Source organism: Gadus chalcogrammus, chromosome 8 (assembly GCF_026213295.1).
Source record: "Gadus chalcogrammus isolate NIFS_2021 chromosome 8, NIFS_Gcha_1.0, whole genome shotgun sequence".
Classification (NCBI taxonomy): Eukaryota; Metazoa; Chordata; class Actinopteri; order Gadiformes; family Gadidae; genus Gadus; species Gadus chalcogrammus.
In genome coordinates, this window is record NC_079419.1 from 9,315,415 (window position 1) to 9,342,917 (window position 27,503).

General features: G+C 46.6%; 1 protein-coding gene across 1 annotated transcript in view; it reads left to right on the forward strand.

Annotated features, from left to right (window-relative positions):
- The first annotated feature begins 954 nt into the window (after positions 1-954).
- Positions 955-27,503, forward strand: part of LOC130387241 (receptor-type tyrosine-protein phosphatase mu-like) — a 126,554-nt gene continuing 100,005 nt past the window's right edge. Inside the window, exons 1-5 of the mRNA XM_056596255.1 lie at positions 955-1,034; positions 11,070-11,344; positions 19,291-19,369; positions 21,053-21,168; positions 22,638-22,812. Of these exons, the coding sequence (XP_056452230.1) occupies positions 11,081-11,344; positions 19,291-19,369; positions 21,053-21,168; positions 22,638-22,812 (634 nt within the window). The 5' untranslated portion in view covers positions 955-1,034; positions 11,070-11,080. The remainder of the gene's footprint in view (positions 1,035-11,069; positions 11,345-19,290; positions 19,370-21,052; positions 21,169-22,637; positions 22,813-27,503) is intronic.

The following is a 27,503-nucleotide window of genomic DNA, read 5'->3' on the forward strand; positions in this document are numbered from 1 at the left end:
AAGAGATGAGATATTGGTTTTTGGCCGGGCGTAGATTCTGGCTCAACGACCGCTCCTCTCTGGGCAATAAAACGCGCATGTGACACACGCTCTCGCGGCGCTCTAAAGAAAACAAACGGCAAACAAGCCGCGGCAATAAACAGCGGCCTATAATCCTGCGATCCCGAACAACATCAAGCCGTATACACGGCGTTAAGTCACCTGTCGGGCTCTGAGGCGGAGGCGGACCGCGCTATAGGAGGGGGACCCCCGGAGGTGGTGCAATATGGATGGACCGTCTTCCTGTCCAATATTGTGGCTCAGATTTATGGATGGGAGCGAAAGGCGTTTAGATTGGCTGGGTTGGTGTCTGTGTGGTTGTGGCCGTGTGGAAGGAGGGGGTTGGTTGCCGTCGGTGTCTCGTCGTTGCTACTTTCCGATCACACGGTTGTTTGTTTCAAGTGATCGCATGACGAGCCCCGCCGAAGCTCTTTGGGGGGAGATTAGAGGGAACAAGGAGGACTAAAGTCCATAAACAGCAGAAAGTTATGCGGGAACCAAAATAAATCAATTTCCTCTAGATGGTGGCGCGGCTTGTGAACATAATGTCTAACGATGATGGAGTTCGGCCACTTCATACTTGTCATAGTGGAATTGGACTGCCGTGTTGCTAATGATGGTAATGTATGTTGTGCCTCGCCCGCTACAGTAATCCGTCAGTCTGTCTCACTTAAATGCATCTCATTGTCTGGAGTATTGCATTACGAACAGGGCTGGTGAAAGAAAAGGGGAAGGTTGGTGGAGGGGTGGAGGGGCGGGCGGGCGGGCGGGCGGGCGGGGGGAATGTAATTTATGTGCTCATTCATTTGGGCGGCAAGTTAATGGAAAAGCCATATAACAGTATCAATTTCTCCCCCCTTTTTTTGTCACAGGTGACTGTAACTTTGAGAAGCCACTGGCAGGCTGCGGCTACAGCCAAGGCCGGGAGGATGACCTTGACTGGGAGCAGGTCATCGCCCGAGAGAAGCCCTCCCCGGATCCCTGGACGCCCTCAGGTAAAGTAGGGGACACCGTCGGTGGGGAGAAAGCATCATTGTTATATAGTATGGCCATTTTCACACCTTAGGCGAAGCATAGAAAGAGGAGTGCCACGCTAACAAAAGCCTGTCTCACAGAAAAACGTTGCTTGTTCTCGACTGCATTATTTTCTTAATAAGGGACGGCTGTCGTAAACCGAAGGCATTCAGGCCATTGAGAGTCGAAAAATCTATTAAAATCCCTGTTCACATCACACAGACTGTGCTACGCACACGCATCACGCAAGGAATTACTTATTAATAGAAGTTCATATTTATTCTTCTTATGAATCTTAAAAACTATTAGTATCTGCCTCACGGAGAAAGGAACATTGGCACATTCTCCCTCCATCTGTCCAGCTCTATTCCCTCTTTTATCATTGATGAAGGTTGTTGATGGTGCCTGGTCGCACATCAATATCCAGCTACCCCACTCCTTTGTGACAACAATGCAAATAGAGACAAAAGCACCGGGAATCCATTTGATATTAAAATACTCAAAATCCATTTCAATTAAAGAATCCTCTCCTTCGTCAGCCCCCGACGCAGAAAGATTCATCAGAATGCCTTCCCCCGCACGTTGTCTCCGCCTCGCGCAATTTGTCTCTTTAATGTTTCATTGATCGCTCCTCGTACACTTTGAAACGGGGAGTCACAACCACCACCAGGGCAGGAGACACAGAAGGCATCAGACTAATGGAACCGGCGCTTTTGTTTTTTTCATGCTCCATCCAACAAAGGTGGTGTGGTAAACTAATGGATATTGTTTTCCCCCCCCTCCTCTGACGCCTAATCTCACAAAGGCTGCGTGGCAGATAGATTGCGCCTGGCCTCCTCGGTGACAGGGGGTGAATTAATTAGCGGGCCCGTGCTAATTTCTACCAGTCCCCGTGCCCGGGAAGCTGCACGCATCGGTGTGTGTCAGGGGGGTCCGTGTGGAACCACCCAGGGGGACATTACCTGTGTCTGGAGTGCTAGAGGCAGGGGTGGGCGGTTGGGCTCCTACCTTTTTCCGTCGCAAATGATTTATGTCGGCACACGCAGAGGTCGGACAAAGGTGGCGGCGGAGCCTCAACAGAGACTTAACCCTGAAATTAACAACACGCTAGCCGGCTAAATTTAACATACCTGATTAAAGTCGCATGTCTGCTGAAGAGGCATCTCTGATTGTGCCTTCTAGCACGAGTACCCTCCAAAAACAGGCGCGCTTTTCACCCTCCGCACTTTGAATTGTGGGTAATTAGCGGGTTGCGGCATTGCTCTCCCTCCGCTTCTCCGTGCCAGTGCACACCGCCTGCCATATAAAACAGTAATCTCCCCTCTTTGACCGCTGTGAAAGAGCCATGAAATGTAGTGGCACTCGATGGCTAAAATTGTTTTGGGATGAGCGGCGGGGGAGGTTGAATAGAAATGCATTTAGGTGAAAGCCACACCGCTTGAAAAAAAAGCTATCTCACCTGCTATTGCCATGTCCCTCTCAACCCATACTTATGAACGGCTTGCAAACAGCCTCAGCACGCTCCCACAACCGATCGTTATTCCCCCCGGCCGCGGTGGAGAGGGAATGGAATTAGAAGTGGACAAGGCCGGCCGCATTACCAGCTCAAACACGTCCAAGGAAGACATTTTGTACAGCAGCTTCTTCAAATAAAGTTTGTTGACGGCAAAGGGAATGTATGATCAAGGTGAGGATTATTAAAACATCCCTTCACCCTGACTATGTTTTGTTATTTATGTTGTTGCTTCCGGCAGCACATATGGTCATAGTCATCACCAGCCTGAATGAGTTTGAACTAGATCGAGCATAAATAAGTGCTTAATATATAATTTGTCCCTTTTGTTCACCGCTATTATAAGGTAATAAAAAGCTGGAAGATCTCTTATTTAGATGAATAAGACCTCAATTTTTATCAGTCCTATCGGCTGTAAACAAATGCCTGATAGTACTAATATCCCTTCTAATGCTCATTCCGATAACATTTAATGAAAACATCCATTACCCATTAAATGACATTGTACCAATCAACATAATAACAAATTAATTTGCCAAATGGAGCTCAGTTTGTGCAGCAAGGACTTAACATCCTTATATACAACATGTTGATATGCCTGGGCCACAAATCCCAGTAAGGACTTACTCTGCGTTTCAACTCATCCCCTCCCAGATCAGGACCAAAGTGGCCCTTATTCCACCCGAGGTGTAAATACATACCAAAAGGAAACCCAGAATAACACCCCCACCCTCCTGTCCACATGAAGGGGATGGATCCCACTACCACCACCAACACCACCACCACTACCACCACCTCTTTCCCGTTGAGCACATAAAGGCGAAAACACGAGCTTCAGTGGGGGCCTGAAAGCCCGGGTTGTTTACTCGGATGCTTTCCCTACCTAATTGCTACGTCTGGACGCAGAGTGCCCTTGTTTATCCCTCAGCGCAGCTCTGATTGCATGCTTTGGCTCCTTGAGGGTGGCTCAGCCCTGTGTGTGTGTGTGTGTGTGTGTGTGTGTGTGTGTGTGTGTGTGTGTGTGTGTGTGTGTGTGTGTGTGTGTGTGTGTGTGTGTGTGTGTGTGTGTGTGTGTGGCTGTGTGTGTGTGTGTGTGTGTGTGTGTGTGTGTGTGTGTGTGTGTGTGTGTGTGTGTGGCTGTGTGCATGTGTGTGTGCTTGGCCACACCCCAGCATGTTTCCCCCTAGCCAAGCCAACCGGACTCAACCCCCAAGCAAACACTGTCATTGCAAGCCTCATCTGTCCTGGGTCATCGTGGTAAAAAAAAAACATCGAAAATACAAACCCTCAGCCAAGATGAGTATCTGTCAGCCTTGGAGACCTGAGTTGGACTCCGTTCCATGCCTCTATCAGGAAAAAAAATATGTCAACCTTGGGCACAACTGTGCAACTGTTCATTTTCCGAGAGGGGAATGAAATTTGAGGGTCGGGCGGTTGATTGCTTTCTTGTTGGGGTAGAAGATCAACTGTTCAAGACTGAATTATTTTAATGATTTTTTTCAACTTTGCATACAATCCTTTAACATCATTTTCGGAGAAGGACGGACAGGCCTGCTGTGGGAGGGACTTCGAGGCTGTTTGAAGTAGAGTAGCGGTTCTGTGGATCTGACGGGTGCAGGGTGCGGTGGTACGTCCAGATGCCATTTAAAAGGACCTTGTTTTTTAGTGGGCCCCAGCTGGTACAGAGGTTGCCTCTTCCCTGATGGTGCCATAGTGTCTGCCAGCAGTGGACTGCTGCTACCCAAACCTCTCCGGAGACTCGTTCCAGGGAGAAACGGCGAGAGGACCGGGAGAATAGAGTCCTCTAACGGAGATTAATTAGAGTTTTTGTGTTATGCTAAGTACAATAGAAAACACAGGCAACAGCAGAATGGCGCATTGTTTTTGCCATAATGTGTGTCTCTAAATTGGTGGGGAGGAAGAGAGAGGAAAATTGCAATAGGTCGTCTGGCTGAAGCTGTCTCTCAGTGTGCCTGTCAATGTCCTTGGACCAGAAGAAAGGACCAGGCGGATGAGTCGTCACAGGGCGGCAGTGATCATCTCAGTGTCTGATAGATTCTTGTCAACGATTACCACCGTCGCTACTTTTGGATATTGCTTCCCAGAGCAAGGCCAAAGTCAATGTTTGAAGAGCACATTGTTCTCAGAAGTCACACATTTATACCTGGCCTTTTTTTTTGACCATGACATCAGGAGGCAATGTACAGGTCTAGACCTCGCTCTCCCTGGGATGGTTACTCTGGCTGGTTCTGCCTTTTACTACAAAGGGAAGCCATAACCATGTCAAATGGTAGCACAGAAAACTACAGCTAACTGAAGGGCATCGCAAATGTAATCAGAATTTAAAATCACATCAGCTAAAGATGCAATTTTCCGTCGATGGGAGCCAGACAAGAGGGCGCCCAGGGTGTGAAAATAAGCTAATTGCTTTTGAATCCGACCCCAACTTCATGTGAAAACCCAGAGCCCTCAGATGTTTGCATCATTGTGAGGTTAAGGAGAAGCACCACGATATTATTATAGTGTCACTAAGGGGAGTCATTTCGTACATTTGTGAATAAACTCCACTGTTCAACGTTTTTCCCAGAATTACAGATTTCCAGAATTCGGTGTGTCTGCGAAGCTCGGGACAAAGGCTGAGGCGGGACCTACCAAATGGGATTGCACACGCTACTTTTAACAGGATTATGATGGCACACCAAACGGTCATGTTGGAGGACACATTTGCATATTGCATCGTGTCTCAGCACACGTGTGATAACGGCAAACGATCCACGTCGGCCAGGTGACTCTGGAGACATGGCTAACCCTCGGGGGTGGTCCAGCGGTTGGGTCATCAGCAGGAGAGCCTCATTTCTGGGGGACGTATTGAGATTACATAATTAACATCAAACGGAAGACATTGATTGACACTCAGCAAAAGGGGTCGTTGTCACGGCCCACAACAGGCATCACCGGTTGCCACGTCAACCCTTTTGAATATAAATGCGGATAGGATGATGGATGGTTTTCGGGGTGAATTTCGTTCAACCCCGGGGAAAAGGCGCCACCAGCCATACCGTCAAGCACCGAACTTATTCAGTGTTATTTTTTAAGGCTTCTATCATGTTTCAGAGAACACAGGGAAATGTCTAGAAAATTGAGCAGAAGCCCCGGCTACCCACATTAACCTTACCCCCTCACAGCGAGATCTTTTTAGATTGGTGGCTGAAAGGGAGAATAGCGCTGTCTTCATTGACATTTCCAAAGCGGCTGGTGAGCTTTGCTGCGGTTGTGACCTCTGTGAATTTTATTAGCAAATGAGACCTGGAGGGTCTGGATTTAAAGAGCGCCCCTCCATTTTGATTCCCCCCCCAACATAACGATTTTCTCCAGAGTTCAGGACTCCGAATGCAGGCGAAATAATGAGCACTAGTCATTATTGCAAATTATATCCTCCACTTGTACCCATCACTCAACCCATAATGAATCTAAATACCTCCATCCAATGCATCCGATAGACTTTTATGATTGGGAAGAAAGTTCGCAATTGGAGTGAACTAAATTACAAGGGGATTCCATAGCCATTTTACAGCCATTTTAGCCTTATTTTCTTTCACACAATATTGAATCTGATTAATAAAATGCAATCTACTGCTTCTCTCAATCTTCCATCTTCAGTCTTTGCTATAGCAATGCCATTTTCTTCCTGTAGCAGCAGACAGTAGTGTCATTGCATGCTTATATAGGATTAAATTAACCATTTCATCTCATCATTAATCATAGAACATGTGGTATCAGACCGAAAATATAGTATAGTATAAAAATATACTAGCCTATACACAAGCAAGCACAGACAAAACAAAAAAACAAACAAAATGTGGATTATAATGGCAATAACATGACAAATAAGATTAGATATTTCTTCGGAAGGTTTGCAATGAATTACTTATTACTTATTATATATAGCTCGCTAAAGCAATCTGTGTACAGCTATATTTGCAATACTCAGCCGGTGGTTTATATAACAGTGGTCAACCAATCTCGAGGCAAATTTTGGGTCATGCACCTGTATCCCATGATCTGATTCAATGTGGATCAATGCAATAATGAAAAATGAACAATTTATAGCTGGTTATTTAAATCCTGTGACGCAATTGACCATAACATGTCCAGTCAGGCAGTTTTCTCTCCGCCTAGACTTCTGAATTGATATTGTATTTATTAATTTGTAGTGAGTGTGGATGATAAGTGAGGATGACTTATTGTACACAAATGAAAACAAGTATATTGCCTCAAAACAACAATAGCATTCTCTTCTGTTTGGAGATAAATCTAGAAAGATATTGTTTTTACTTTCCACATCACCATTGACAAATGTTTTCATGGCTTCTTGCTTTTCCTCTGCTTGTCTCAGCCAAGAACATAAATCACACTACCGTCAATCATGCTACTGCTATATTCCACCACAATGACAATCACAATAACAGTACATTGACAGAAAGGCAATTGTGAGCACGGGCAAAATACACAATAACAATAATGGTGCATGTTACTTCTGCCTATTGAATTTGTCAGGCATCTTCAAGTGCACAAAATACACGGTGATGATATATGACAGGAAATGTACCAATGCCACCATGTTCTCCATGCTACCGTATAGTCCGTTGAGCTCATTTTCCCTTTCCGGCTGGTCTTATGGAGAGGCTCTAGGCATTGAATGGACGGCCCTCTTCACCGTGTGTACGAAGGCGAGGGTTCATGGTGTTTATGGGACCTTCTGACAGTAGGCTTATTAGATGTCACCCGTGCCTCGGGGTGATGTTTGCGGAGGCAGGAGCATGCCGCTCTGACAAATGAGATTCAATTTAAATGACTCAGTGGTTTATTAGACAGGCCCTGGGTCGCAAGGGGCGGCGACCGGAGACCTCGAGTCGGGGCGTTGTGTTTTGTAGTTTCTCCTATTTGAGGAGGTGATCTGTTAGGACCCAGAGAGTGAAAGCGCTAAGTGGTTCGGATTGTCCCCCGTGGGACGTTCATTTTGGGTTTGATTGCCAATTTGTGAGCAGGACGCTCGACTCAGAGATGCCACTTTGAAAAATCTTGCAGCAGAGTCAATACACAAGGGCGCTTGCTTCTCTTCATCACAAACAACCTGAATTCCACGCAAATAACTACTGGCACGTGATCTGTCGGATGGGTTAAGCGTTGACTGGATGCATTGTCGGTTTTTTATGTCAGCCTCACACACCTGAGAAGCATTTGATGCCAGTCAACCACAAATAAATAAACTCACTTATGTGTTTGGTAAAAACTATATTTTGGAAAACACCCCCTGGACTACTGGATGAAAGAATAGCTCATTAAACATCCATGCCACAGTCAGACAGTGGTAAACCCAGGCAACAGTTTTCTACCTTCCAAATTCAAACTATTTCTGTATTTCCTTCAGTTCCTACATCAGGTCAAATCAACGAATTACAAATTCATATTTGTGAAATCTTTTCTTTTGTATTAATTTTCGATAGATTACGTCATCTATAATTCAGAACCTCTGGAGCCCCACTGCTTCCGAATGTCCTCTTTTGAGAATTAGTATTTCATACAAGGCAATGTCATGTAGTTTTTGTGCAGTCATCACTATAATTAAAGGTGAACATGGCCTACATTGGAATAATTGTACATTTGTGCTGGTGAATACCTCAGAGTCTGCGATAGCAGAGCACTGCTCTTTATGGAGTTACAGAGCTGACTGAGCCTTCCAATGTGAGGGGCTCTTTATTTTTAATTGGTCCTGAACATGTCATTGTTCAGGCACCAAGCAGAGAGATGGAGGAAGAAGAAAAAGAAGACAGAAAACATCTTGTTCATCTCTACCACATTAGCACAGGACTAACACATTGATACATGATGCTATTTATATATATATATATTACTCTTAGATAAGCTTGCTAATTAGTTTGTCATCCTCTCCTGTGTTTTTTTGCGGTCATTATGGCTTGGAGTGCCAGGCTACTGAATGACAGACTTTTTTGTTCTGTCTGGGGACTACAAAGGCGTCATGATGAGTTGTCACAGGTCCCCTTGAAACATTCTATTCTTACTTGTCATCGTATTCGGGTAGTTGATAATGAGCCTTTCTCTTCTGGCTGCAGTGACCTAAACCCGACAGAATTTTTGGATTTAGAATATGGGGACTAAGCTACCTTGTTGTTTAACGGATCCCCTTACACGATAATAAGGTTGTTTTTCTGGCTGATATATAATCGGAGAAACTCTTAATACACATTAACGGAAACATTTAAAGATGTGGCAAACAAGATGCGACTCATTACACAGTGTACCCATTGTTTTATTAATGTTTCATTAACATCGTGGTACAGATGTACAAATGCTGCTTCTCTAATTACCAACAGCAGACGCACTCATGCATAAATCTCATGTGCTACGGTACTGCGATGTGACTGTTTCCCATGAATAGTAAGCAACCTGTTTTAATCATAGTGGAAAGCCATGGTGCCAGCATGTTTTGTCTTTGTAACTTGAGTTACAATTGAACAATTCATCATCGGATTATTAGTGCTGGTTCGCATAACACCAAGGGTGGTTGACGCCCCTCTGGGGGGAAACAAAAAAAACGTAAATGGTTTGGGCACCTGAACAGATGGTTCATTGTTACTAGGGAGACCTCAAAGCACTTGCGTGGAGCCGCCTGATTGAAATCGGACAAATAAGTGTCTCAAAGTCATTTTTAGTAACAGCCTCTCAATCCTAGCACATGACTTCCTGGATAGCCTCAGAAACAATTAGGCTACATGAGACTAAGTAGAGGAGACAGATTGGAATTGATTTTCTCTGTTAAGGATGCAATATCCTGGCTTTTGAAGACATTGGATCTTTTTTAAGGTTGTCCCTGAATGGTGCTATGTGAACATGAAATTACAGGGCCCACAAGATCCCATTCTGTCGGGATCCTGCCGAGAAACAACTTGGCACCGCACATGACGGGCGAAACCAGGGAACATTGACTGGTTGTCATCACAACCCACAACAGCTCCCGCTCTTCCTCACTCCTCTTCTTCTTCTTCTTCTTCTTCTTCTTCTTCTGTTCTTCGACCTCCGCTGTTTGTCTCTAGTTCCATTCTGTAAACATGACAAGCACTGCGCCTTGTAATCTGAGGCTGTAGACAGATGAAATTGCGGTGCATCACAAGTGTGGCACAACACTTCGTGGCCAAAACCAGAGTCGTTGAACCACAAGGGTTCTGGGGCTAGCAAACTCTGGGCACACGGCGAAACCGCTAGTTGGTCATCCTGAGTGTTTGTCTCGATGGTGAAGCCAACAAAAAAAGTAATCCCAGATCTATTGCTGTGTTGTGGTTGTGGTCTCTTAATTAGCTAGAGGTGGCCCTTTTATAATTTTGAACAATGAAAATCACAAAAACAGGGTACAATTTGACATTGAGAATTAACAGGCATGGCGTGCGTCATTGCGTGGTTTTTGGCACCCACCGTTGCTGTCTCACTTTTCGGTGAGACTTTATTCCCGAGCCAAGCAATGCAGGATGATGACAAACAGAATGTGTCCCACGTCTCATTGAAAGTTTGCCAGCGTAATCATTCTCACTTGTGTTTTATTGGCAAGTGGGGAGAGAATTAGATTAACCTTTAATATAGAACCCAAATGATAAAAGCTAAATGGGCCTTGCTTGGCAAATATATGACCACTTATTGATTTTTCATCATCTCCCAGCGATCTGTCATTTAGGCAAAGAGAGACTCCTCTCAATGATTCTGCATTTTTATGACTGTGATTGGCCGCCGGTCATTCCACATAAAAGGACACATAGAGGAAGTCCCATAAAATGTCTAAATTATGTCGAGGTTATTCGGAGGGAATGACCTCTACATAAATTTCATATTTATCCTTAACGCAGATTTTAAACCTTTACTCTCATTATGATTCATCGTAAAACTCACAGCTTTAATGTCTTAGATAATGGACTTTTAAAGCTCATGTAAAGAACTATCAGTCCTGTTTCGCTTTCATATTTGAGCGTCCATCCTTCGGACCACAGACGCAAACAGTGACCGACCCCGGGGAGGTTTGGGCTGAAAGATTTGGGCAAATAATGAAATTGTGATTATTTCGACCAATATTGCAATTATTTTTTCGTTTTTTTAATGTTCTGTATTATTCACTAAACAAGCAATAAATCATTCATGCGTGTGTTGAGATGAATTGATGCATGAATTGATATTATACCATCCTTATTTAATCTTACTTATTGAATTGTAAAAGAAAAATAAATACGAATCTTACTAATCTCCAGTCAGTAACAGCAAAAGTATCGCAGCCTTTGCGATTTGTATATCGCGTACTATTACATTGGGTTGCCGGTTTGAATTCGATCAATCGCTCAGCCCTAGTTCCTGAGTGTCCACCCGTCGGACCACAGACACAGCGACCGACCCCCACGGAGGTCATCCTCATCACCTCCATTTCCCCTCCCATGTCCTCCAGGCCCCGCCTTCATGATGGTGAACACGTCGGGCCGCTTCGCCGGCCAGAAGGCCCTGCTGCTGACGCCCCAGCTGAAGGAGAACGACACCCACTGCGTCCTCTTCCACTACTACGTTGGAGGCCGGGACAACAGCCGGCCCGGCCAGCTCAACGTCTACATCAAGGAGAACAACAGCCCTCTGGGCATGCCTATCTGGAACGTCTCTGGCCCCGCCACCCGCACCTGGGGCCAGGTGGAGCTGGCCGTCAGCACCTACTGGCCCAACTTCTACCAGGTACGCCGCACCTCCAGGTTTTCCACACAGGCTTACGTGTGTCGCGTAGGAAGGGAGTGCGGACACTTTTGGGTTAACACTGGCGTTAGGTTTCGGGGTATGACTCAATAACACGTTTTTTTCCGAAGAGAACAATGACAACAAACAAAACTAACGGTTTTGAGGGAGACCAAAACAGCCGCACACAGGCACGTTTTTACAACTCCTAGGAAACAGATAAATTATTGATTCACGAAACTACCTCGGTATCCATGGTAATCTCTTCCCAGTCTCTTTTCACACTCCCGGCTCCTCTTTTTCCATTCCGGAACTCATTTGAACTCGCCAGCGAGCATGACAGAGGGGGGGCCTTGGCGGGGGTGATTTCACACTCGCCTGGCCATTAGTGTTCACCGGGCTCCTTCCGAGTAGCCCACCAAATGTTAATTGATGCAGAGAGAACCCTTAACCTCCCAGCAGGAGAACGGCCCCCCGGTGGATTTTTTCATTACGGCGGCCAGGCAGGGCTCGGCCGTGTAGGTAGCCGGGGGGGGGGGGGGGAGGCAGGTCTGCCCGCTCATCATGGCCACGCCGATAACTAAGCTAACAAGGGACACTGCTGAGCTTCTCCCCGCTGAATAACTCCAGGGGAGCCCGTCCCTTTCCCTGCTTAATGAAGGCCGCCCGAAGAAGAAGGAGAAAGGGGGTAGAGGCCGGCAGCTGCGGCACAGGACGCACACCGGTGCACGCATGCCCCCCCCCCCCCCCCCCCCAAGTCTGCCTCCTGACGCGCGGTGGTGTTTGGTGTTGAAAACTGGGTAAGGAGTAAACAGTGGCGGGGGCATCACTGCTGTCGCTGAGGCAGGCCGGGTTTCAGGATAGGACCGAGATCTCTCTGTTTATCTGTTGATACAACCGCCAGCCCAGCTGTAAGTGTATAGTGTAAGATGTATTGGATACAGGCATTTACCAGAGTTACATATTTTATTGTGTTATGCCATACAATATGTAGAGGCTATGTAATCGAATCCAATACCTAATCATTTATTAATTACAAACATTTTCTTCAATGGTAGAGTTGTTTACATGCAGATGTTTGTATCAGTTAAAGTATTTATAACCAGCCTACCATGCTACAAGACACTGAGTCTTGTGAAACATCCAGTGTCCAAACTAGGGCTGCAACTAACGATTATTTTAATAATCGATTAATTGGTAGATTATTTTTTTAGATTAATCGATGAATCGGATAAAAACATTTGTAATTGCCGCATCTTTATTCAAAAGCTGAACATTACTTCAAATTCACAGTGCAGACTGAAGTGTAAAAACACCAGGTTATTGCTCCAACATCTCGGAACTATTAAAAGTAATATTAAATGATAAAAAAAAAAAAAACATAACTGGGATATCACAAAAAAAACATACAATGTACGATATACATTTATATCTATACAGTATATAAGGGATGTCCATGGTTAACAGGTCAACCGATAAGATCTTTAACCAGTTAATGCTAAAATAATTCATCTTAATTTCTCAGATGACAGGAGATCGTTAATTTTTATTGATATTGATACCAATCCTCGAGACTCCTAGAAATATAACTTTTATTAATGCTTTAATTGCTGATACGATGATCATAGTTCAAGATAGGACGTTAAACAGGTCATAATTCCATCTTTACTATCTATTTTATATTGCTGGGAAAACAGGTTTTCGCCAAAATCTCAGATGATTTTTATTTTGTGTTGCATTTGAACACGTCAATTCTATTACTGAGCCTACCTGAACACATCACCTTTGACACTGTTTGCTATCTTTTCTTAGCTAACTAGCTCTATATCCTGCCGATTTTAACATGGATTTAAAAACTGGATTACTATTTTTAACTGACGGGACTTTCTACACCGTCCGGTCGTGTGATTACTACCGCTGCTTTAAATGACTGTTGATGCATGCGGGGCCGACTCAGAGCCCGTCTGCACACCGTCTGCAGCAGCAGAGTTTTCGATTGGACTAGACGGATACTGAGTTGAAGGAGTTTTTTTAACCCAGACAGTGAAGGTACAACACTTTCATATAGGCCTACAGTCCAGTGTTAAGATATGACCAAAATACAAGCTGTGATCGCTCACACTAAAGCTCGCTGTGGGCGTGCAGCGCCGCGCCTACGAGTGACGTATTAATCGCACAAATCAATGACCAATTTCGCTTTTAGTAATACATTTTTATCGATTTTATCGATTCGTTGTTGCAGCCCTGGTCCAAACCCTTGGACAGAAAGCGAAATGACTGCCTCTGTTGGTATTTGTCATAGGCCACAACATGGGAAAAACTTCTCTTGTATCATAACCATCCGTGCTCCACCACTCTTTAGTGGAGGGAGAGAAGAGCTCCTTGAAAATTGCCACTAATTAGCAACATAGGGCTAATTATAGGTATCTATAATTGCACAGTAACCTACGTGATTGTCAAAAGGGAAGCCACCCAATACTCAGAAATTATATTTTAATTACAGATGAGTTTTTTTATTTTTTTTCAAAACGAGCCTTTGAGCCTTTGATAATTACTCTGCTGTCAGGTGATCATTAAAACTTTTAATTGAGATTGTCATGCGTTCTTCAGCAAATTACTCAACATTCCTCCATGCCCTTTCATTGTCCGACAAATGAAAGCATGCAACAGGTCAACATCTTCCATACAGCCGCCAACACCATATAATAGGTACTATTCAAGACCTCCAACCCACCCCACTCTCCATCCCTGCTGCCCCATCATTTGAACACCTGGCTTTCAAGCTACCCGGCCCCAAACCTCTCATCATTTCAATCATTTACCGCCCCCCCAAACCCAACCCATCATTCCTCCCAGATCTCTCTGAATTCATCACTGCACAATCTGTTTTACTCCATGGCGATTTTAACCTCCACATTGACTCACCGGAATGTAAAAACGCTATGGACTTCCTGGACCTACTCAACTGCTTTAGTTTGTGCCCACAACCTTGGGCACATCCTAGACCTGGTTTGCTCCTCTAGCCTCCACATCCACAATGTCTCCAGCACCGACCTCTCCATCTCTGACCACCTGGCCATCTCACTTGTTATTGACATTCCCGCCCCCGAACCCAAACAGGACCGCAAAATCACTTTCTGCAATCTTAAATCCATCTGTCCAGTTTCTCTCTCCAGCTGCATATCAAACACTCTCTCCGGCCTCACCTTTCCTGTAAATCCAGCCCCCATGGACCTCGTCAACATCTAAAACAACACACTGTCTACCTCCCTCAACAAACTGGCCCCCCTGAAAACGAAAACTGACCCCCTTTGTTCACCCCGGAACTTTACAAACTCAAAAAACGTCTTCTGCGTCTTCTGCCCTGCGTGCATTTCCACCGGGCGCGTTACGGCAGCGCAGCGCTGCCTTGCGAGCCAGCCGTATTCACGCGAGATTACGAGATCACGCGATAATCCTAAACCTAATGTACTCACCTTCCACTCCCAAAACTACTGCCATTAAATGCCACGCTTTGTCCTTCCGGCCATTTTCATTATAAAAAGGATGATTTGGTACATAAATGACTTCATGTTGCTGAACTTCGACAATGAGTCTCTCGTTGTCCATGTTGCCGACCCTCTGAGACCCTTTGATTGATTGACTGCTGACCTGGTGCCACCGGTCATGACGTAATAATGTTGATGTGAAGTTGTGATAGGCTACATGAGTATTGTGTTTTATTTTGAAAATTGACCGGATGCTCTATGGCTTTAACTTTTTCACATCCTGCTCGATCTGCTCTGTTGAAATTGACGCGGTTCAGCAACGGCTTGCGTCAAAAATAGAAGTGCTATGGAATGATAGCGCTGCGGCGCGTCGAGCCGCTCCTGGGACGCTGCTGAAACGTTCCGCAGCACGCCCGGTGGAAATGGTCTCATTGAATAGAGTGGAAGCTATCTGCTGCGGTGACCGCGGCCAAGACGTGCCGCAGCCGTAACGCGGCCGTAACGCGGCCGTAACGTGTCCGGTGGAATCGGGCCGTTAGACAACTAAAACGACTACACAAGAAAACCGGCCTCACAGTACACGCCCTCACCTACAAAGAGCACATGCACCTCTACAAATCAGCACTCAACAAAGCCCGTTCTGTCTTCTACTCTGGCATCATTCAATCTGGATCCTCCAACCCACTCACTCTTTTCACAACCATAAATAAACTCCTCAAACCCCAGGATAACATCTCATCCTCATTCACCCCGGAGAAATGCAATAACTTCCTATCATTTTTCCACTCCAAGATAGAAATCATCCACAACCAGCTTGCCACCTCCTCTGCCACAAGCCTTGACTCAGAACCGCCACTTCCTTCAACCCCTAACCACTGGCTTTCCATCTTCTCACCCATAACCACAGCAGACCTCTCCAAAATACGCTCCACCATGAAATCTTCCACCTCCCCCCTGGACCCCATGCCTTCTGAACTCGTCAATGCCTGTTTCACCTCTCTCATCACAGACACCATCAACTCCTCCCTAAACTCTGGCACCGTTCCCCCCCCCCCCCCTCTTAAGCTTGCTGCCATCACCCCCCTCCTTAAAAAACCTGGCCTTGACTCCGACAACCCCAACAACTTCAGACCCATCTCCAACCTGACGTTCCTCTCAAAACAAATGGAAAGAGCCGTCGCAACGCAACTCAAGCAATACCTCCTCTCCAATAACCTGTACGAAACATTCCAATCCGGCTTCCGATCCCACCACAGTACTGAAACAGCCCTACTTAAAGTCACCAACGACCTCCTACTCTCCTCTGACTCCGGCCCCCTCACCATTCTCCTCCTCCTCGACCTCAGTGCTGCCTTCGACACGTCAATCACTCCATCCTCCTCAGCCGTCTGCAATCCATTGGCATCACTGACTCTGCTCTCTACTGGTTCACCTCCTACCTGTCTGAAAGATTCCAATACATCTCCATTAACAACCACAAATCCTACACCATCCCTGTCTCACACGGAGTCCCCCAAGGCTCAGTGCTTGGCCCCATCCTCTTCATCCTCTGCATGCTCCCACTAGGTCACATCATCCGCCGCCATGCTCTTCAATTCCACTGTTACGCTGACGATACCCAATTATACATCACCACCACAGCCAATACTCCTGCCTCCTATCCACTCTCACTGACATCAAAACCTGGATGGACCACAACTTCCTCAAACTCAACGGCAATAAAACTGAAATGATCATCTTGGGCCCAAAAACCATCAGCCCCACCTCCCAGAACTTCACACTTTGCATCGATGGTCACTCTGTCACTCCCTTCCCCCTGGTCAGAAACCTCGGCATCATCATGGACCCCACGCTCTCCTTCAAGTCACACATGAACAGTCTCAGAAAAACGTCCTTCTTCCACCTCCGCAGCATTGCACGCCTTCGACCCACTCTTTCATCCTCAGCTGCCAAAACACCTACCCACGCCTTCATCACTTGCAGACTCGACCATTGCAATAGCATTCTGTATGGCCTCCCCTCCACTATTCTTCAAAAATTGCAATATGTACAAAACTCTGCTGCCCGACTGCTTACTAACTCCCCCTCCTGAGAACACATTACTCCCATCCTCCGTCAACTTCATTGGCTTCCAACAAAACAACGCATCAATTTCAAGATCCTCCTCTCCACCTACAAAGCGCTAAACAACTTTGCACCCTGGTACATAACAGATCTCCTCCATCGCCACTCCCCCACTCGCCGCCAACGCTCCGCTGATGCCAACCTTCTCACCTCCATCACCAAGACTAAGTATCGCACCCTGGGGGACAGAGCCTTCGCCATCGCCGCCCCTACCCTCTGGAACTCCTTCCCTCTGGCCATCCGAAACTCTGATACACTGTAAGACGACAAAAGTCGACTTAAAACCTATCTCTTCAGGACCACTTACAACATTTGAGAAATCATCCTCCGCCATCTTCCACTCTCTCCCGCTCACTTAATGTGTTGCCTATTGTTGTGGTGTTGTTTATTTTTTTTTGTTTGATTGTCTGTACTGTCTGTATGTATTCCTTTCTTATTTGTAAAGCGTCTTTGAGTATTTAGAAAAGCGCTATAAAAAACTGATCAATTATTATTATTATTATTATTATTATACAGGCACTGTTACACAATCAACAAGTGAACACCTATTCCCTCTATATTCTTGTTATCAACACCATGGCCCCCCCTGGCTCTGGAGTGAATCAATCCTGGTGTAATGTAGAGCGTAGGCTGGTCTCTGGGAGACGGAGCGGTCCGGTGATGTTGCACAGCGAGGGCTGGGGTCGACTTCCTGTCATTTTGACAAACGAGCGCGGGGGGGGGGGGGGATCTCTCCGCGTGACTCTGGCTGCCTTTGTCCCCTGTGAATCTTCTTCACCGAGGGTCAGTCCCAATTATGCACTCCGCGCTAGCATTGATGCTGGAATCAATTATATCACAGCCGTTAGCCCTGCTGACGGATGTCTGTTGCGCAAACAAAAGATTTCAATTAGAGAGTTGGGATCAGTTCATTTGTCTGGTGGTGGTGATATGGAGTCGTTGGCCTTTTAATTTCCTTTAAATTAGCCCTTAATGAGGCCATAATTGGCACCCAAGACATTCACTTTCATATTTCACGAGACTAAAAAGGCATGTATAATTAGAGGGTTCATCTGAAGGAATTCTCCCTTGCAACAGACAATGATCACCAAGCTCGTTTCCATGATCCGATGTTCGAACAGTGTTGGAAAGGAATGTGTGTGTGTGTGTGTGTGTGTGTGTGTGTGTGTGTGTGTGTGTGTGTGTGTGTGTGTGTGTGTGTGTGTGTGTGTGTGTGTGTGTGTGTGTGTGTGTGTGTGTGTGTGTGTGTGTGTGTGTGTGCGTGTGTCGGGGGGCCTTTTAACCCCCGGCTGGCGACACGCAAACACATGTCTTCAGTGAGGCCTAAAAAAAGCACGTACACATCAGTGCATATATAAACTACAGAAAGGATGCATGTTATTATTAGAGAACGATGGCATGCCGAACATTGGCAGCATGCGTGTGGCAAAGCACTCCCTCCAGACACCACACCCTCTGGGGTTTGGGCATTCCCCTGTCCCTTTATATGATCCTGAAGCCAGGGGAGTACATACCTCCTAACATTCAGCACTGGGCCACGCCCTCTCATGCTGACAACCATTTGTTTTGCTAGGGATCTTGGCCTCTAAGGATAGGATCATGTTTTTCTGAACAATGTATTTGGTTTATTTTTGTCACTGCTGAAATAAGATTTACACACGTGCCTGCCTTGTAAAATTACCCACAAACAACTGGGTGATCCTGCACAGGGCATGCTTGATCTCATGCATCTCATGCTATGAGATGCTAGGTAGGCTAAACGGTATCTAAGTACGCCAAACAAGTTAGTAATAACCACCACCACACTTAGCAGTAGGGCCAGTTCTGTTGAACCAACCCCCACCCCTACTTGCGTTAACCAGCAGTGGGGTCCGTGCTGTTGAACACACCTCCACCACTGTAGCGTTAACCAGCAGTGGGGTCGGTGCTGTTGAACACACCACCGCAACTTTACGTTAACCAGCAGTGGGGTCGGTGCTGTTGAACACACCACCGCAACTTTACGTTAACCAGCAGTGCGGTCGGTGCTGTTGAACACACTGCCACCACCGCAGCGTTAACCAGCAGGGCCGTGTGCTACGGACACCACCTGCCTGTCCATGCTCATTAGGATCACGCCTTGTCATAACACCTAGCCGCGTTGGCATATGGCGGAAATAATGTCAGCGGCCCCGCGGTGCTGTGACTGAGCGGACCCCATTGCTGCGGTATGCGCCTGTACGGTTAAAGGCTTATCCAGGCTGGCGGGGTAAAGGGCAGCCATACGCCAGTGCCATTTGCAGACGTGTGTCTATTAATCACTGGAGTTCATGCGTCTTCCTCCTCCTCCTCTTTCAGATTGTGTTTGAAGTGGTTACCTCGGGCCAGCGGGGTGTGCTGGCCATCAAAGATGTCGCCGTCCAGGGCCATCAATGCAGTAAGTCCTTCTTCTACTTTCATCACCTATAAAAAAGAAAGAAAGAGCATCATCAAAGGCTCATTGTGCTGTTCCTGACATCTGCCAAATATTAATATCCCTCCCATTACATTTTCAAGGCGACCGACCTGAACGGCCCCACGCAAACGCATGCGAAGCCTCTAAAAAGTTTTATCTCGGAAAATACGAGGTTCTGCCACAATAGGCCACTAATAAATTCTTGGATACAGCCTTAACCTTGCACGCACGCACGCACGCACGCACGCACGCACGCACGCACGCACGCACGCACGCACGCACGCACGCACGCACGCACGCACGCACGCACGCACGCACGCACGCACGCACGCACGCACGCACGCACGCACGCACGCACGCACGCACGCACGCACGCACGCACGCACGCACGCACGCACGCACGCACGCACGCACGCACGCACGCACGCACGCACGCACGCACGCACGCACGCACGCACGCACGCACGCACGCACGCACGCACGCACGCACGCACGCACGCACAGATTCTAACACTCACATAGCATTATTTGAAAACACTCCGAAATACACTTTGTAATGCAAACGATGCAATGATGGTCATACACTACAGTATAATTCCTTAATTTGATATATTAGTATCTAAACACATTAGCCCATGGATAAACAAATGCCACAACAAAACAAAATAATACGCTACGTCTATAAGCACAATTAACACTAGGCCTGTGACAGATTACTGTTTACCGTCAAAATAATTGCAGCTGTAACAGGGAAGTAAATTGCATGCAATCACACACATGTTTCTGTCTAATATACCTCTGTTTCATAAAGTGGTTTATACAATTTAAGCATCAATCAATCTATTGATAAATACACGCGACTGAAAGCGACTGAATTCCAACACATTTGACGTCAATGAGATGGATTCGTATGGGGACCCGTATCTCACATAGATGTACTTAAATCAATCTATGGCCTCTAGCTACGTGATCATTGTGGGAATGTGTAAAGGTGCGAGCCGATCAATAATCCAACGAGTAGGCGATGGCGTATCTCCAACATAATCGCAGTGAGTCCTGAGTGGAGGACAGACGATTCATTTTCTATTCATGCGGCCCTCAGGAATATCGCACACTGGCTTGTAATAATGACACTAGGGGACCGCTCTGGCTTTCCATCAATAAGAAAGAGAATCTTTGCTTTGGAAAAAAATGATTTCTGTAATTTTTCATTGAAAGGACTAATAGGTCAAAGTTATAAGAGTGGCTTAGTTTAAAAGGCAGCGGATGAAATAATCTTCAATAGGCGTGTGCGTCAATGATGAAAGTTATACAATTAGCTATTGCCAAGTCTTTGGAGATTTAGTTTGTTTCAAATCAAGGTCGTCCTGTTGAATTGCCCTATTTTTTTTCTGTGCTGAATCGGGGTACTAATCAAAAACGTTCTACATACGTTTTTTTTCTGTGGACCATCCTAATCAGTGAACTCAGTTAACGGATAATGAGCACAGTTGAAAATAAGAAGAATGCTTTTTGAAGAACTTACAAAAGATCGAGCTCAAAGCTTATGGTTGGGTGTTTAAATGTTTAAATGATAACCTATTCATGATAACCTAGCAACAATCTAGAGACAATCATGGTGTCTTCATTTTGTTTTTACCCTCACTATTTCATTTTTTATTTCAGTGAACACGCCTCACTTCCTGACCATAAAGGGTGTGGAGGTCAATGCTGGACAGACCGCTTCTTTCCACTGCACTGTCAATGGTCGCAAGAGGGACAACTTTCACCTCTGGCTCCAGGTTTGTTATTAAATTATATTTCTATCCTGCTTTCTGCAGGGCGTTGGTTGCCGTTGACAATTCTTTCTCCCAAAAACATTTAGGCCTAGCATATGCCTGTGGACTACACAGACTATACACTCGAGACTGTGAATGGGATTAAGGGCTTTATACATGAAAACAACTTTCCCTCAAATGATCAGTTTTTTCTGTTGATCACAGAGAAAACTGTTTGGTTAACCATAATGGTCTATAAAATAGTCATTCCAGCAAATGAATCTATTAAGCATTTAAATAAACTATTTATTTTAACATCATACTCGGCTTTACTCTGCAATACAATCAAATTACGATCAAAACACAGATTATCTTCCCAAATGCTAATCCCACCCTCTCTCCTCTAGCCTTGTGTCAACACCTCCTCTTCAGTAGAGTAGATTGTCCATTCAATCCAAACAGACACATTTCCCTCCTCCCCCCACATGACTCGCAGCATGGCTAACATTTCCCAGTAGCCCCAGCATTAGCAGCAGCAGCAGCATTAGCATTAGCAGGAGAAGCAGCATAAACAGCAGCATTAGCAGCACCAGCAGCAGAAGCAGCATTAGCAGCAGCAGCAGCAGCCTGGACTAACAGCACAGCGCTGCGCATTAGCTTCAGATTACCGCGGCGTGGTCCTAACCTATATAGGTTGTCAGGCGGCGTAGGTTGAGCCTTGTACTATATCTGGCGGAAGCAGAGCTTCCCAGCAGTCTCGGGTTGACCTTGCACCGCGGTGGCGGCGGCGGAGGTGGTGGTAGCGCATCTGGCGGATGAGACCCCGTCGCCGTTTGCCGCTAAGCACGCTGTCAAGCGCGCCATCAGCGGGGGCATGGCGCCGGGCAAAAGGTCCTCTGCCAGGTACTCCATCATTTTAACAAACACGTCCTCATTAGCACAGGAGCTGGAAAACAAACATTAAGTGAAGTCCCCTGATGACAGTAATGAAGAAATATTTCTAATGAACAAATGTCCCCCATCTGCCTGCTGTGAGGGGTGACAGCTGGGGAGAGCCCACTCCACGCGGGCGTGTGTGCGTTTGCGTGTGCGTGCGCGCGCGTGAGTGTGTGCATGGTGCATGTGAATTTGTGGCACATTTAAGCATGTTTGTGTTTTTTTTGTGTGTAATTCCCAAAGGAGTCGGATGCAATACATCACTCACAGACCCCCAGCCCCACAAACAGACACACACACACACACACACACACACACACACACACACACACACACACACACACACACACAGACACACACACAGACACACACACACACACACACACACACACACACACACACACACACACACACACAGACACAGACACACACACACACACAGAGACACACACACACACATACACAGACAATGCCTCTGATAGCACACAAGGTCAAGCCACTTTGCTAATTAAACTCTCCCGTTTTGGACGTCCTGTGTTTGTGTCCATTCCAAACAGGGCATCGGTGGACGCGAGGCCCCCATGAAGGCCACTAAACCTTGGAACAACCGCCGCTTCATAGGCACTTTCGATGTGGAGAACACCACCAAGGGCGACTCGGGCCGCTACCGCTGCATCGTCCACTCGGACAAAGGGGTTGGAGTGTCCAATTACGGAGAACTCACTATAAAACGTAAGTGCCGCTCCCCTTCTATCCGCCAAAAAGAACATAAAAAAAAAACAACCAATACAAACAACAACAAAGCAGGAACGCGGCCATGTTGTCCCAAAGAACACCACAACCCAGTCCGGTGGGTTCCTCGGTGACCTCTATGCACAGGACAGGAGTCCAGAGGAGATGAGCAGGAATCGCCTGCATGCTCTTCTCCCCCAGATGGTTAAAAAAAAAGAGAAGGGAAAAGGCCCCCTCAAAGGGGTTTGCTAAAAATACAAGCTCTGGTTTTATGTTGATTTGTTACCCAGAGGACCTTAATAGCTTCTCCCCTGTTGCCGCTGCCCTTGACTGAACACAATTGCACCTACAGGAGCACAAAGACCCCGGACGAAGGGTTTACAGTAGCCTCGCTGATATAACACCGCCGCAGTCATTTGATATGAATTTATGGAGTCGTCTGAAGCTAAATCCTGCAAGGCCTCACTTTCCGATAGCCTCCGTAGCCCGGTAATGGCCTTCTATATTTCTTCACCTCAATTTTCTCCCCTGCACTCTCAATTGAATTTACTGCCCCCTTCTTTTCTCCTCTTTTTTTTTTGTCTTCTAGCCTTATGTGATTGATAGGTTTAATCCCGGCTGTCCGGATCGAGCTCTGTCAATCATTTTTCGAGAACGGCAGAGTCACAGACACAGCCGAGTGAAACGAGGGAGAGAGCGATAGGGAGAGCGAGCGAGGGAGCAAGGGAGCGAGAACGTTATAGAGTGATAGATAAGGTGTCTCTCTCTCTCCCACCCGAGTGTATCAGCGGGTTTCAGTGGTTATGCTTGAGCAAAATTTACCGGCACAACGGAAGCCACTCAGAACTACCCTTGTGCATAAACCCAGCAGCGCCAACACAAATATACACTTCTCCTTGTGTACTGTACACACACACGCGCATAAACACACACACACGTACCCATTTCCTCGCTGATGCAAGCGATAGTCTCAGAGACTTCTGCTTTCGACATGTTTTTTGGGTGTGTGTTACAGGGACGAACGAGTAAAGCGTAAAGTGTATCCATCATAAAACTTTCACGTACGGGCAATTTTTTCCCCCTCTAGATTCCAGGACGTTTATCAGATCTCGGCTCCCCTCCGTGTCGTATTTTGAATTCTGCAGAGATTTTCCGCATCAGCAATTTCAGCAAAAGCGTGACATCGAGTGCGGAAAATGAACATTTAGTCCGGTCGTAAGTGTAACACATCAGAGGGTGAGATCCCCTCTTATTCTCTGCGTCGTAAAACAACCACTTACCTGCGGCCCCACCCCCCCCCGCCACCAAGCCCCCACGCCATGGACTAGGATACCGCCTCGTAAATCTCCCTGAAACCTGCATCCACCACCTTGAATGACTGGGGAGCTTTTTCTTTCAAATGAATGACCGTGAGAGTTATTCACTGGATTATGTACCTCATACAGTCCTCCCGACCACGCACAGACGCACACGCACTCACACAGACGCACACACACACAGCCCCACAGTGCTCATTACCATCAGAGCCATCACTTCACCATGAGGAGGGTGAATGCTTGATTATCCCGGATAATCACTTGTCCCTTTTTGTGCCAGCGCACCGTCAGATGTATTTGCCTGTGTGTGCAGTATGCCACACCTACTTCCTCCTGCGGCACCTGAATTTCCCCCACTTTTTTCGAAACCCCCATGCGAGATCAACAATCCCCCCCGCCCACTCCAGTGGTGGCCCATATAATGAAACGTGGCTCAACCGCCCCCCTATTTGACAGCCTGCCAGCTGTATCCTCCCAGATCCACCTGGCCAGGAGGAACAGTGCCAGGATGCGGCTAGCTGGGGTGCGCCGATGCTAGTGCGCAGCGGCGGCGGCGGCGGTGTCAACGCTAACGAGCGAGGTCGCCAGAAAATGAAAAATCAAAAAAGCCGGCCCTGATGGTTTCTGCTCGGCGTCTTCCTCAGCCGTTGCTCCCCGCTCGTACCGAGGTCTGATCGATAACGCCCTCGCGCCGGTCCAATTAGGAGAGCCAGCGACACGATGAGAACCCCTGGCATGCTAGCGAGAGACACCGGGCAGATGTGCTTGTACCATAATAGAGGTCTGCTGCACTACGAGCCCGCGCCAACACGTTGCTAACAGCAAAACACAGTGTCGCGTCTTTGTCTCAAGGCCGAGGCGCGACGGCAGGACGGGAACTCGCACGCATACGTTCACAAGTGTTTCTTAGCAAGTCTGTTTTTATGTGCTAATGTGTTTGGGTCCGCAGGGTCAATTCTTGGTCCGGTAGCAAATTGTGTGTGTGTGTGTGTGTGTGTGTGTGTGTGTGTGTGTGTGTGTGTGTGTGTGTGTGTGTGTGTGTGTGTGTGTGTGTGTGTGTGTGTGTGTGTGTGTGTGTGTGTGTGTGTGTGTGTGTGTGTGTGTGTGTGTGTGTGTGTGGGGGAACATGCATTAGTATGGGCGTTATTTGCACACGCGTCCCTGACCGTCAAGCAGGTGCTGAGGGTAGAATAGGGCACAGCTGTTGCCAGTCCTTCTGGGTTCCTGGTCATCGTCGTGACAACAGCTGCTGCGTGACCCCTGTGTGTGGCTCCGTCGCTCCCCCTCCCCCTTCTTAATTCTTAGTGATAAATAAAATGAATGGATCAAATGCAACGTGAAATGCCTCTGCGCGGTATAAACAGTTGGTAAGGAGTTGTTTAGTGTCGCTCTGTGTTTCTCGTGGCGCTTGTGTGTATTTCCCAACAGAAATGGGATATTTTGAGTTCTTATGCTATGGTAGTTGAACACAGGAGTAATTTGTTTTGGTACTAAGCTGACATTTTCCTTTTGCTCTCGCAGTAGCTTGAACAAAAGTGAGCTAAGTTGAATCAGGCAAAATTGCCACGATGCATCATCCTGCTTATTCTCTTATATACTACACAACGACACTGAAGGGATATTTAGACAAAATTGCGGCAGCCATCCGTACAATATATATCTGAACTGAATAAACCAGTACATGTAACAGGATTGACAAGAGGCCTGGAGAATGTCTTTATTTTTCTTGGCTCATTACATTGGTCCTGCAGTGTAACACAACAGGCAGCAGAACTTAGCACTTTATAATAATCGCTGACTTGTCCCTGCCTGGCGTCACCGTACTTCCTGACCCTGTCAACAGGTTTGAGTCACCAGCTGAAATCTGTGTGGCGCAAAAGTGACCATTTGGTCCCGTGTATCACAGCAGGCTCCGTCGTGGACACTGTGTGATGACGGGCAGTCTGCCAATTATCTGGAAAACCTTTTCCGACTTGAATACTTTTCTTTAACAAAAGCACATTTTCGACAAGACTTATGCCTCATGCCCACTGCACCGTCAGTCAAAGGACATCAGAAGGCTTGGTTGACGGATGGGGGCGCTTTCCGGGGTCGTCAGAGCCCGAGACATTGCACACATTTGCATACGCGATCTGATTTGATGACGGATTCATCGCTGCCGAAAAAGTTGAACATTGTTCAACTTTTTGACGAAGCCGAAGGCTCAGACGGAGCGAACGGATCCACAATGCATTGCACGTCCGTCCCCATTCAAAGTCAATGGGGATCAGTCAACTGACGGAGGCAGTGGGCACGAGGCGTAACCTGGCTTACTTTCCTCCTTTCATCAGTCAAAAGGATTTTTTTTTTTTTTTGAGGGGTAAATGATTTTCTTAGTGAGATGCATCCTTTGCACGACTTATGAATATATACTTATTCATCTAAAACAACCCCCAGCAAAATGACCATTTTGAGCATTCATACAATTTTAATAAGAGGTCATACATACTTTTTGGGTCCACATGAGGCTGAACATATTTTCACTTATCCTGATTAAAACCCAGTCTCTCCACTATCACCTCTATTGAGTACAGTGGATTGATAATCAAGCAATCCTCCATATTAAATAACGCCACCTTAACAACAGGCCTACGGGGTCGACTCCCCTAGTTCCAATATCCTCCTTTTCCCATCTAGCTGCTTGCAGTTAACCAGCGAGCCAGCGGAAGACCTGTTGGATTAGCTGTTTTTTTTATTTTGCACAATGTTTCACTGCGTTGCTGGAAGCCCAGATTAGGGGGAGTTTATGGCGCTGTCTCTGCGGTCACCCTGAGGTAACCATCTGCTTTGCCGGTCTAGTCTCTGCGTGGGGCACCTCGGCCTCCTACTTTTTCTTCCTTCTTCTGGTGATGGGTGTTTCCCCCCCTGACTCTCCCCATGACAACTCCACCAGAGGCAGCCATGCGAATAATGGCATTATTCTGTTACATTCGCTCTCATTAGAGCTGCTCATCCAAGCCTCAGGGACTGGAGAGACCATTGTGGGGCTCGACAAGAGTGCAGATTCCTAAGCAGTTCCTTAGCCGGAGGCAACAGCGCCGACTGGTCTGGCCTTTGGTGGCGCCAGGAGATGTTGTGGTTTCACACTTCAACACAAAGCACAATGTAGGAGTTTGATGAAGCTTTGCTGATTCACTGTAGCCTGTTGCCTGAGTTTTAATGAAATTATGATTTGGTACAGAATAGGTGCTCTTCTCGATATATAAGAGCGCTATATGAGATAATTATCTGCTGCATACCTCACACCCGGCCCACCTTATTACATTTCTAAAATAGAGTCAAAATCCCAAAAGATAATCATACCTTAAGTACATTCTTAAATGAAAAATAATGGTA